Raw genomic sequence first — 13,333 nt, forward strand, 5'->3', positions numbered from 1 at the left:
ATCTTTCCTTCTGAAAAGTTTATGATCGTTCAAATAAAATAACCTTCAAGCCTAAGAAAATGAAAGGGCTTAAGACTCATGCTACAGGCCACATGTTAAAGTAGGCAGAAAGATACTAATCTTATTCTGAGATCTGTGAAGATGAAAAAGCTTGTGCTCAGGATCACACAGGTGTGATTAATCAGCATTATATGACTGTCATGATCTTTCGGTGTCATTTTAGGTTGTTCAACCTAGTATCTCCATTAAAGTAGGATCAACTTTAAAAGTGATAAATTACACAAGAAAATTCAGGTCACACACAAAATACCTAGCTAGCTGAGATTCACAACAAGTACAATTTCTCTTTTTGCACACCAGCAACCTGTGTTTCTTGCTTTGAAGTATAATATTCAATAAAGAACAAGGTGTTGATGATAAAATATAACTTAAAATCAAATCATTAAAATCCATTCTGAATAGAAATGATGCTACATGGCTTAAAACTTTCCAAAGATGATGCTAAATAGAAGTATATCTCACAAAGAATTGCTTGGTGTAATACAGATTCTGCAAGACAATAATAATTGTATTTAAATAGTTTGAAAGTGTGTTAATTATCTTGCATAACAGGATACCTGATTGGAAGGAATGGGAAAAACTGAAACATACTAAAGGGTATATAAAAAAAATTAGGGATGTAAATGAAAAAAAAAATTTAAAAAATCACAAACCAAAATTAATTTTGGAAAAAGCAAGCTAATTCATGTAGGGAAAAAAGTCTAAAACTCACATAATATTCAACCATCTGGTGTCTCAATCAGCAGTAAAAAATGAAGATGTAATATTCTTAAGTAAATGAGGAAAAAGAGCTACTTCACTATTTTATAATTGAAATAATAAATATAACAATGTCTTAGTACAAAACTGAAGTATCTTCTTTGTACAGTGCAAGTACAGTATCTTCATAAGAGCAGCAGAAATAATTGATAGCTTGTCAATTTAACAGTAGTTATGATGTCTACATATTGAGTATGTATTGTGCACTGTATCTTAGCCTAGTTATATATGAAGTGTAGTATACAAGTTTACCTTTTTGTGAAGAAGATGTATTTTATGAGCTGTAAAGTCTTCTAATTATGGAAGAACAATTCTTCAATTATAGATATCCCTGTTACATTTCCTGGAAAATTTATGATTTAAAAATATTCTTCAACTAAACACAGCTTTACTCCTCATGTTTTCTCAGGGAGTCCATAGTCTACTTTTGCAAATTAATGTTCTTTACATACAAAAGATTAAGGAATAATTTCGATAAAAACTTATTGAAGCAAATAAGAAAACTGAAAGCCACATTATACTTACTTTGGAAAAGCAACTTTTCCAGAAACGCTCAAGTCAGCAGAACAATTTTCTTGGGAGCAAAATCTTGCAAAAACAAACTATAAAAGACAAATAAAATAAAAGCACTTTAGTGTATTATGCATCTTATAGTGAGTAAAAGTATTTCCAAAGAAACTTATCACCTTGTTACCAAGTATCTGGAATCGGCTAAGAGCTCTTGCTCCCAAAAGCAAGTCAATCAGGCTATGATTTGCCTTTTTCCAAACACATTCTGCGTGTCCAGAATAGTAACAGAGAGGCTTTCCAGACTCAGCCTCTTGCAGTTAAACCAGTGGGTGTACGTTCAGCTGATTTTTTTAAAAGTAGTACATAAAAAGGGCAGAGGGTTTTAGAGGATCCAGAACTAAGGTCTTGCAGTCTCTCCTATGATACAGCACATTAACTTTTGCAAGAGGGTTTCATTACAAAAACTTTACTTACCATACTGTTAGTAAGGTTTGATGAGACTAGAGACACCATGAGTTGCATGTGTCCATGCCTTGGTTATCAGTATGCTAGAGAGCACATGTATGTCACTATGTTCAACAGCACCCTCTTTCTCTCTAACTCTGTGGTTTCTAAAACAAAATTTTGTTTTAAAGATGAAAAGAAAAGCATGCCATTTAAAAGGAGCTTTTATATATCTCAGAGTTCTGATAGTCAGCTCTATCTGAATTACATGAAGCTTACTGTTTGTGAAAAGTCATAGTATGTTTATGACCATTTGGTAGTTAAAAATTCAGAGCATCCTGACTTTTGCTTAAGTCAGAGTCTGTTAACTCTTAATAAGTTTTTTTGGGAAAAAAAGTTAATTTCATGCTCATTTAAGGATACAGAATACACTCTTTTCCCCACAGACTTTGTGTTTGAAAACCTGCAATACCTTCACAGAACTAATATTTCAGCAACATGGATGAAACACTTCAAGATTAATACCAATACGATACTGTGTATTTAACACAGACTTAATTTTAAAGAACAATTTTATACTGGAAAGTGACTTATCCTGTGTAGTTGAAAAAGAATGAATATTTCAAAGAGGAGTTTCATACCTGTGTGTTCTGAGGTATATAATATTATATGTTCTTGCAAGTTCTCTGCACGTACCTCTTTTTTTTAAATCATAACACAAATTGTATACCAGTTCTGCAAAGATTTTTTTTTTTTTCTTTTTTTAGCGAAAAATGAGGCATTTTTTATAATGCTGTTTTATTAAGATCAAGGCACTATGTGCTGGTCTGAAAAATGCATTCCTTCACATGCTATGGATGTATGAAGCTTTTTTTAACTGAAGATTAAAACGTGAATATTTACTTACTGCATTTGAAAAAAGAGAACTCCTACACTAACCTTGCTTTTTATAACATCTTTTTCTTTCCTCCGCTGAAGAACGGGTTGAAGTGGTGAAAATTCTTGAGCATTTCTTTTCTGTAGAATATGATGCCCCAGATGATAACTTGCTTCAACGTGTACAGGAGTCAAGATATCCCTTACATCTTTCTATGAAAATTGGAAACCTAATGAGTTAATCATATAAGACAAGACATGTATGCTTATGTTTTAAAGATTATAAGGTTCCCTAGAACTAATTTAAAGAGGAACGCTTATTTTTTACATGTAAAATAATTTAATATACCATACAGCTCATATACTTTTCCAGACATCTTTGTCACTGAAAGAGGTAATCAGAAATGCAGAAAAGCATAATACATTCAATGTCAGCATCAGGCATTTCAGCATGGAAGATTCTTTTATTAAAAGAAGTCTTATTGAATAGTGAACCTATTTCTGTCAATAATACTACCTTACACACCTATGAAATGCTGTACTGCCCAAATAGAAAAATAGGCAAAAGTTGGCTAAAATGGAGAAAGTTAAGCAGTGGGATAATGCCAGACAAAACCCATGGATATTTATGTGTGAAATCAAACGGAGCTCTCCCACAGTACCACTAAATTGGGTCATGACTACATTTTATTTTTCTGCCTCTTTATTTCCTCTTCTGTAAGAAAAAGATTAAACTCCTCAATAAACGACCATTTTGCACATGAAGCCTTGACTGTGTAGAAATGTTGCAGATCAGAGCCCAAACCACCTACTTGTGAAAACTGAACAGCTTGAAGCACAGAGTACTAACAATAGCAAACCTGATTAAATTATTCCCTAAGTGTAGGAGATAGACAGACGCTGATTGTCCCTCCACATGGCCACTACTTTAATTCTTATCTGCAAGCTTCCTTTGGCCAAATCACATATTATCTAATCCATAATAATTTTCCACAAGGTCTTCTCTGCATCTGCTTTATATTACTTCCATTATACTAATTAGCTATTAATTAGTCTTTACTCAAAATACATAAAAACATACATCGTCTCTTGCAAGGACTGTACTTGACAGACATTCACACTTACTTAACTTTAGGAGCTTCATACAAGTACAGAAACCTCAGTGGGTGGAAGGAGATGCTTGTAACGTTATTAATTAAGAATTAAAAAGAAAATTGAATTTTGTGGAGGAAAAAATACTAATGATAGACTATAGGAAGTGATGAGCCAAATCATATCCTTCCTCCTACACAAATACCTGCTGATGCTGGTTCAGCAACCTGTACAAGGTCAGCTGTCAGTCAGATCTCTCTCAGCTTACAAAACTCTTATAAGTAAGTGGCAATTTGCCACTGCTCCTGTAAGTAACATTCACTTAGGTGCAACTATGAGTTGAGATGCATCTGGGCAATTTTCCAGTAGATAACATAAGCTTTCCTTTCTGCCCCAAAGGTTTATCACGAAGATTTGGCTTCTAATGGTGTCATAAACAAAACATAAGTAAAAGGAAGGAAGAAGAAAATAACATGGAAGACTTTTTCCCTGCAGGGTTTTTTGTAGCTGTAGAAAATTAAGTAAGTCTATTTCCCAGCCTCTGTGCAGGATCAGCTGCACCAGTCATCCTAATAGATGTTTGTTTCAAAAGGTCACACAATTGCTACCTTGAGGATTTTAAAGAAAAGGCTAGGCAAACTATTCCATTATTTTATTACCCTTGTTTCCCCTTACATCTATAAATACTTCCTGTCCTTACTATTTCTTTAAAGAATTCTTTTCCCCCTTAGATAAGATTTTACAGGAGATAAGTCTATTTTTCTGAGTTTAATAAAACATACTTCCTCTACATCCGCTAGTTTTTATTGTTTGATTGTGGTTTAGGACTTCAAGTTCTTCCCATTTATTCTCCAAAATTTTTGTTGGAATAGGCAAGCTTCTGTTTGATATACTGAATCACTCTTATTCTTTCTTGTCCAGTGAATGGCCTTAAAAATATTACATCCTTGTCCTGATTGCAGTTGGTTTTACTTTGAAGACAGGTCCCTCATTCATCCTCCAGAGGGATACATCAAGCATGAATACGAGAGTTTATATCACTCCAGGGCAACAGTGACTTTGAGACTCCTATTGCAGTTAGGATCTTGCTGACTAGATTCTTTCTAACTTATTTCCAAGTCAGTACCATCCTCAGTTTCAAAGGATGGTTGCTGTTGGTTCAAACTCTACTTCTGGAGAAACCAACAGCCAACTTCCTCCTGCTGAGTAGCTGGTACCATCTCTATTATTGGTGTTGGCACAGGCCTCCCTGGCTAGCTGACACCTTGTGGGTCTCCAGCAGCCTCCTGCTGAACGCCCACTTGACCTGGCAGCACTTCTACCTCTGCAGCTTCTCCTCTGAAGCACTTCTACCAGCAGATTCCTCCTACAACAAAGTTGTCTCTACACCTTCACAGACGGAGAACTGTAACCGTGTTCACTACTAATCTGGTCCAGGATTCAGGTTGCTATATCCAGGAGAAACACGGATTTGTGCAGGCTTCAGTTTTGCAAGTAGAGAGATCACTTTTTCAGCACAATGCACATTCTTCATATTGCTCCATTCTAAATTCATTCATAAAACTCTCATGAGTGTTCCTCCTACCCCATTTCCACCTCTTGATTCTCTGACTATTTCCCTTGGTGAGTGCTGCATCCCTTTGAAGGAAAAAAAAAAAATCAAACAATTCCAAGCAAGTGTTCTTCTTCAACGCCCTGCTAGCGTTTGGCTCCTTGCAACAAATTCACAAAACAGACCACACGAGACTCTCTTCTAGCAATCATCTTCGTTTCACTTCCTATGGATCAGGAATGGGTTCTTATCAGGTGAGTCCACCTTATCTACTCACTGTAAAAAGGGGAGCAAGACCATACATGTGTTCTTTGAAATAGTTACAAATGACAAAACATAATAAACATTTTCTCTGTGTAATTACAAGTTTAAAGATTTTGCATTAAGGAGTACATAGGAAAGTTCCATCAGAAATGTTCAGCAGAAAATGTATGTTATCCTTAACTTCTTGGTTGCTCCAAACCAGCCTCAATCTATGATCTGTCATCCATAAAAAAGGGTGAAAAAACGCCAAGAATGCTCATGTCCTACTTCGTCACCATGATCATTATTATGCACATTCTCACCAACATAAGAGATGGCAGACCCACTGACTTCCCCACAGAAAGCTGAGAAAGCATCAGAATTAAAATATATTAACTGTGGAAGTTATGAACACAAATATTTTACTTCCAAAATGATGTGATGCAATCGTAAGCAAAATAGGTTCTTTTGCAGCAGCTGTGCTTTTCAAAGGAGAACAAAGGATTTACAGGGCAATACGTATTGAAAATTACATTACCCTCATAAATGCTGGATGATCTTTGCAGGCAATATTCTTGCTGTAAATCTTCACATTTCCTGAGATTTTATCAGATGTTCCATTGGAGGAAAAATAAAATCTTGCTTGTGTATCCACTTTTCTATTCACGTCAACACTCAGATTATAAAGCAGTACTACCAGATAAAACCCAGGGAAAATAAAAGTTATAAAAACTTTAAGTGTTAAAATTTTCATGAATTTATGATAGAAATTACATCTTCTGACTCACTTCCTTAAGTATGTTTCATAATATCCATTTTGAAATGCTATGCTTAAAAATTCTCTGACATAAATCCATACCTAATGAAAGCTTCTAGTCCTCTGAAAATTGATTGCATTATGACTAATCCCCGATACATGCTTTTACATCAGGGATAGTTTTATGAAGTTATATTTATAGTTTTCTACCAGAATCTATTTAAAGAAAACCTGCTTCAGTTACTTACAGGGCTGACATTAAATTTCAACAAACAGATAAGTCAACAGACACTGACAAATATTATTTAACTTCACAGTTTTTTCTATTTAAGTTAGCATGAATTGCTATAACAAATTGCAAGTAAGTTTCAGAGCATTACTGATCTATTACTTCTCAATCTCTGCCAAAAGTTGAATGAAGATATCTAGAATTTCCTCTAGTCTTTTCTATTTAAGTCAAAAAGTCTTATGTCCAAATCCAGCAAGGGGAATCCAGTCTGACTGCTCATCTTTCACAACAAATATGAATTTCAAAAGATCTGAACTCGAAACTTTACAGTTCATTATTGGATGTGTTCTCTGTAATGTGTTCCTAAAGGATATTGTATATTCTCATACAGAAGATGTAAGCAATTTAATTTTATATACCATGTATTTGCAGGGCTGTTTGCAGTTTACAAATAGCACGTGACAAGAAGGTTAAAAGCACCCAGGCAATACAGTCAAATTTTAGACAGTAAATTATTTAAAATAAGTTCACCATGAATATTCCCTCCAACAGATATTGCTTCAAGCAATACCAGGTTTTGCCAAAAGCAAAATATGTATTATATAAAATATAATACAAGATATATTTTTCAGTAATTTTGATGGGAATCCCTCTCTCTGACATAATGTTCCAGAGTGGTATGCTCAGGTTCAGGTGCTTGAGCTGCTTTATGAAGGGAATGCCTTTTCTCTATTGCTAAGTGGAAGACTGCATCCTACAGCAGTCCTGTATGTTTTGGTCCATGTCTGGGAGGACTGCTTTTAGAGGACATCTGAATATCACGCTGAATAATCCTTTTGATTCTACATTAAGAAAAGACATTCACCCACCATTAATTCCCCACCTAATTGCAAAGCAACAGCCCAGACATTTGCGTGTGGAAGGTTCAGACAAACTTGACAGACACTCCTGTTGGGCCCTGTGCAAAACAGAATATGGTCCCTGGGCAAGAAAGCATTCACAGAATAAGTGCGCTCTATTTTTTTTGTGAACCCTAATGGCATACTATCTCATTTAAAAACCTATCAAAATGACAGATCTAGTTATTATGATGCTGTGAAAGGGACCATCTGAAATGGCATCATTACAATGTAGTTCAAAAGTACGAGTGTGAGTTTAATCACACCACTGTTAGGTAAGTTAATTCAGGTACCAGAAATAGCGTATCTATGATGGTACTGTTATAGTACTGCTGCAAAACCCATGTGAAAATACTACTAAATGGTTGTGCACAGCCCCAGCTGAACTGTTTTATCATCACAACCCAGCTAGCTAGCTAAAAATTAGCCTTTGTTTGTCTAAATCAGCTGCCATCAAAACTTTAGGTTACATCGTTGATGCAATAGACAACTTGGAGTTCTACCCTCATCCTCACACTATCTTACCTTTTTAACATCACTAACTCTTCTAGGTCATGTAACTCCAGTAGTCCTAGTAGGGATGTGCTGTTATTCTAAATTGAATAAAAGTGTAATGGCCTGATGTTATAGGGTAACTAGGAGCTAAAAAAGGTATCCATGTTTTTAATTTTTCATTTTACACTGAACTCAGATTAATGGTCCACTAAATACCAATAGCATTATTCTGTAAATAAATGCATTTTTCCAAGTAGCTTACCAATATAACCAGGTACCTCTCGTCCTGTATAGGCAAAGCATATCTTCAAATTCATACAGATGGCAGGCTGGTCATTTTCCATGCAGTTTAAATTAGTTCGATTTATTGAATTAGGATGTTTTAAAGAAGCTTCAACAATTATCACTGGTTTTGTTCTAAGAATAGAAAAGAGTTAATGTTCACAAACCACTTCAGAAATAGCTTAAAGAATCTCTGCAGAATCTATTTTTATATTTTGTAATTATCAATTTTTTAAGCTATCTGCATTTTTCAGAATCAAAATAGTTGTATGCACATTATTTGTTGCCTCAAGAAGTTTCAGAATGATATTTTATTTTCAAGGTGTTTACCTAAATGTTTCAGTTGTAGAGCATTCTAGAGCCTAATGACTGAAGCTCAAGACACAAAGAAGAATACCACGAGGTGAAAATATACTACTGCGTTTTATTAAAATGCATTAAAAAGTACAGTTAAATTGTATGGTCTTTAAAAGCACTGAAATGTAGCAATCTCACCTCAGCACCACAGCAGAATTGGAGAGAAATGCACCAACTGCTACATCTGTCCAAAAAAACCAGATCAATAAACATAATTTGTCAACAGTAATTACTTCTCAGGTACAAGCGTTTTGTAGCATATTCACCTTCTGGTCAACATTAACACACCATTTGCCTTTTACTTATTAGAACACATATGCTAATATTCAAAGGTGGTGTTCTCCGTCTAGAAGATGATTCCTCAAATTCTTGTCCCCTGTCATTTAATGCTGTGTGCTAATTTGCTGGGCTTGTAGATACTGGTAATGGGATGATTTGATTTCTATTCCATGTTTAAGTGGCTGATATTAAAGGACAATTCAGCTAAATAGCAGGTACTTGCCTTCTTTTTAATCCAAATATTCCATATTGCTATTCACACACATATACATGAACAATTCAGTTTATATATATAACTATATATATTTTGTAAGTATGAAATTATACATAGAGATAGATAGAAAGAAAATATTTAATTTATTCCAAACTAACTGAAAAGTATTCATGCAATAAGGAAAGAAATACACACAGTATATATACCTCTCATATGAGGTAGCAAAAGTACATCTGTCAGATGAGTCTAAATGATATAAGGGTCTGAAGATGTGACTCCCAAATCAGTAAACAACAGGTGACCTGACAGCAGACTACTTGTGCACTGCCTTTTAGCCCAGCATTACAAATTAACCTGGATAACTTTTCTGTTGACATAGGCAGAGCATACAACACACAGTTCACCATAACCTTATGCTTTTACACCCGCAGGGGCGGGACAGGCAATACCTGACCTGACCTAATGCTTATCTGCAGAATGTCAAAATATTTTCACAATACATATAAAGCAATGAGAATATACTTGGAACCAGCTAAGTTGTTTTACACCAAATTAGCACTTCTGTGTCATGTCCACAAGACCTCAACAGTCTCATTCCAATGCCGTGAGCCCCGAGTCAGGTTAATGTATTGTTCACACAGACTGAGAGTCAAGGAGCTCAATGACTCCTGGCAAAATCCAGACTACATGAAGACCAGTAAGATTTTTAGGTTAGCACACTAGTCAGGACAACGAATGTGCTTCCAGAGCCCAAACTAGCTCATTGTGACATTAGCAGATGAGATGGCTGCTGTAAAAATAAAAATTACATTCTTCCTCTTCTGCACTAGGATCTTACTATTAAATTGCTCTCAGTCCTTGAATAATAGTTAGATGACCATGAAAACTGCCTGACTGGCCTCAGCGTTACCTCTTTTTTTTTCTTCTTCCCAAAATGCAAGATGTGACATCATTTTAATAACAGATTTTGCTTCTGTTAAAGTAGCAACTAGCATGGTATAGTTGTCCCCTATGAATCTCTACTCTTTTAAAAATGAAAAATAAACAAAATTGTTTAATTCACCTTGATAACCATTGTTATCTGCATCGATGCCACTTGCTATGGATTGTCCAAACATGCTTAAAGAATTACTGACTTCATGTCCTTGTATTCTCTGAGGAGAAAAAAAAAAAACAAGAAGAGAAAATTATTCTTGGAAAGCTAATCTTTGAAATTTCCAATGAAAAATGTTAGCACAACCATCCTGAGGCTGAAGGCAGTGACACGCTTACCTGTGAAAGTATACCTCTGAAGGTAATATTGGTCAGTTACTGCAAATGTTGTATCCCATAAACCCTGAGGCCTCCAAAACAATTTATTTTTCTGTCACAGATTACATTATGGCTGGAAATCACAGACTACGTAAAACATTTCTGAAGTCTTTTAAAGTACCTTAGATGATCTGAGTGTTAAATGAAGGAAAAACCCTCTCAAATTTAAACTTAAGGTTTTTCTGGATTGATTATTTTTCATTGAAAAAGCTTACCTGTGAAAATGATGGCGTTATGCCATCTTCCCTGCCATTGTATATATAAATAACCCCTTTTAGATTATCTTCTTGTGGAGCCCCAATTGCTACATCTGTGGACAAACAATTTAACAATAATCAGTTGACTAGGAAACATGAGCAGGGAAGAGTTAAACAAATCCAAATCATGATGCATGCAATGCCAGACCAAATTTATTTGACTGAATTCAAAAGGAGTGCTGAAGATAGATATAAAGCAAATGGAAACAATACAGACCAGCTCAGCAATCTGACTCTGCCTTAAGTACTATGTTTCTGGAAAACAAGGGCCAACTACAGCCATTTTGTTCAAGACAAAGTCTGTTCCTACCAATACTGAATTTGACTTGTAAGAGTTTAAGAGATTATCATGGAGAATAGCCAAAAGTATCATGGTCTTTAAAAAAAAAAAAAGCAGCCTTGTATTCATGGAACTATGATAATTTTGCTGCACTCTGCTATTCCCACATGGATTAAACCACTGAAACACAAGAGGTACTCTTACTATGCTGCCTGAAATGAACCATTTATTTTTCTATGTAATGTACTTAACAGCTGATAACAGGCTTGAACAGGGATTTAACAGGGAAATGAAGGTAGCTGGTTTGTACAAAGTGGTATATTTTATGCCTAGATGATTTAATCCCAGAGGGGTGTGGCAACACATAAGAAACAAACCAGCCAACCCACCCTCAACAGCCCTTACCAAAAAGCCCCATGATTCAAATAGCCAGAGGTTGTTAATCAAAAAGGGGAGGGAGGGAGGAAGGGGAAGATGAATTACATCATCTTGAAAGTCACTAATAAAAACTGTGAACTTTCATTCACAAATAAGCAAAACTGAACTATCTGCAAATCAGAAATACTGTATGCTGCAACAAACCAATATCACAATTAAAACAAAGCTCTGACGATTTGGTTTTACTGAACAGTTCTCTGATTGAATCCATACTTTGGTGACTAAAACACACAAAATATGTTACATCTCTCTACTGGTGAGATGAAAATAGGACAGCCAAGTTGTGCTAATTAAAATTACACATATGTTCTTGAGGAGGTCAGATTATACACCAACGCGCACACCATTATCTTCACAGGGCTGATACTGATGGTTTAGATCATTGAAGAAGTTGGGTCTGCTGTGCTTTTTATTACTTACAAATGGTTTCTAACACCCAATTTCTCTTTACATTTTGCTTCCAGCTGTTTTTCTTACAAAACTTTTTTCCTACTGCCACTCTCAATATTGCCTCCACTTTTTCTTTTCAATGTTTTTGCTCCCTTCAAAAGCTAATCCACTTGTTTGCTCCACCTCCCCGTGCAGTTTTAGGATGCCCATTTTACATTGTATTCTGTGTCATACATCTACTTTGCTATGCTGCTATTAATTTGATTTTACTTCTCTGTTCTCCAGCCCTACATTTGGATACGGTTTTCCTTTGCAGTTTGCAAATGTTTTGGGGCAAAAACTGAAACTTGTGTATAAAATTGTGAAGGTAATGCAAAACAGGAGAAACAAAATTTAACAAGAGTTTGAGGAACAGGTACCAAAGGTGGCGGGGGGGAGAGACTACTTTCAGGAAAAGGAGACAAGATAAGAAGAAAACGACTGTTCCAAGCTTTGCAGGTTATGGAACAGGTCCAAGAACATAAGACAAAGGGAAGAGTGAAAGGAGAACCCTGGATCGTAACTGCAAATAACAAGGCTAATTCAGAAGTGTGAAGACAGACATGGACTTGGTAAGGATACAGCCCAGAAAAAGATAACAGTTTTTGCGTGAAGGATATTAGCTCCCTGCATAAGTCCAAGTTTTGATGATGAAAAAACTGAAACCTTTTATGAATTTTTGAACAGTAGAAAGCACCTGTTGTTTTTTTATCCTGTCCCTACACAGCCTATTGTGCCTGTCCTGCTGGAGGGGACCACGTGCCAGTTTTTCAGACAGGAATACTGGCTATTCCTATTTGTTTGAAACCATGACAAAAGGAATGAAGCCACTGGGCCAGGTGCCCTCTGCTTGTCTTCAGTCTAGCTGAAGGCCTCCCAGTCAGCTGTGTTTTTGCAGTCTACCTAAACAGCTACTGAATGCCCTTGGAAGGAAAGAAGCTGAGAGCAGTAGACTATGGGGCTTTCTATAGCAAATACATTTTAGGCAGCCTGACTGGAAGCAGAAGGGAAGTAGGCGGCCATGAGAGTCATTCTAGATGTCATAACACATCTTACATCCTTTCATCTGTTTTCTATAACTAAAATACCTTTTATCTATAACTTTCACATGGCATTCTCTTTTCAATGTCTATTACTTTTATGCTTGTTACAGAAGTTAGACGCAAGTCTGGAGACTGAACAGCTCTGCCCTCTGAGCAGGTTCTACCTGAACATCAATGGAAACTTCAGCCCATATCTCATCATATTTGGAGAGGGTGTTTCAGCCTGGGTGGTGGGGAAGGAAGGGAGGATATTCTCAGTTTCTGTTTAGGAATCTAGCTTTATGTGCCTGAAATTGATCTTCCTGTATAGACAACAGGAAGAAAAAGCTCCCTCAGAGCCCCATTAACATTTTGAATTCACTACTAGGGCATGGTCATCGAAGTCCTTCCCTGTGTTCACCATCCACTGGGAGCCCATGCTAGGCAATTCATGAGTCACCTGAGGGCCTGACTAGGAAGTAGTCCTACAATAGTCTCCCAACTTGCACACTGTTTTCGATATCCCCATGTGTTTAGTACTTCCTATT

The 13,333-nt window shown here is 36.1% G+C and overlaps 1 protein-coding gene across 1 annotated transcript in view; it reads right to left on the reverse strand.

Moving 5' to 3' along the window:
• ITGA4 (integrin subunit alpha 4) overlaps positions 1 to 13,333 on the reverse strand; it is a 40,447-nt gene that overhangs the window by 10,870 nt on the left and 16,244 nt on the right. The window contains exons 11-17 of the mRNA XM_030016848.2: positions 10,575 to 10,669; positions 10,112 to 10,202; positions 8,694 to 8,739; positions 8,179 to 8,333; positions 6,075 to 6,229; positions 2,713 to 2,862; positions 1,345 to 1,421 (exon numbers count right to left, since the gene is read on the reverse strand). Of these exons, the coding sequence (XP_029872708.2) occupies positions 1,345 to 1,421; positions 2,713 to 2,862; positions 6,075 to 6,229; positions 8,179 to 8,333; positions 8,694 to 8,739; positions 10,112 to 10,202; positions 10,575 to 10,669 (769 nt within the window). The remainder of the gene's footprint in view (positions 1 to 1,344; positions 1,422 to 2,712; positions 2,863 to 6,074; positions 6,230 to 8,178; positions 8,334 to 8,693; positions 8,740 to 10,111; positions 10,203 to 10,574; positions 10,670 to 13,333) is intronic.

This window comes from Aquila chrysaetos, chromosome 6 (genome assembly GCF_900496995.4).
Source record: "Aquila chrysaetos chrysaetos chromosome 6, bAquChr1.4, whole genome shotgun sequence".
In the NCBI taxonomy this organism is placed as follows: Eukaryota; Metazoa; Chordata; class Aves; order Accipitriformes; family Accipitridae; genus Aquila; species Aquila chrysaetos.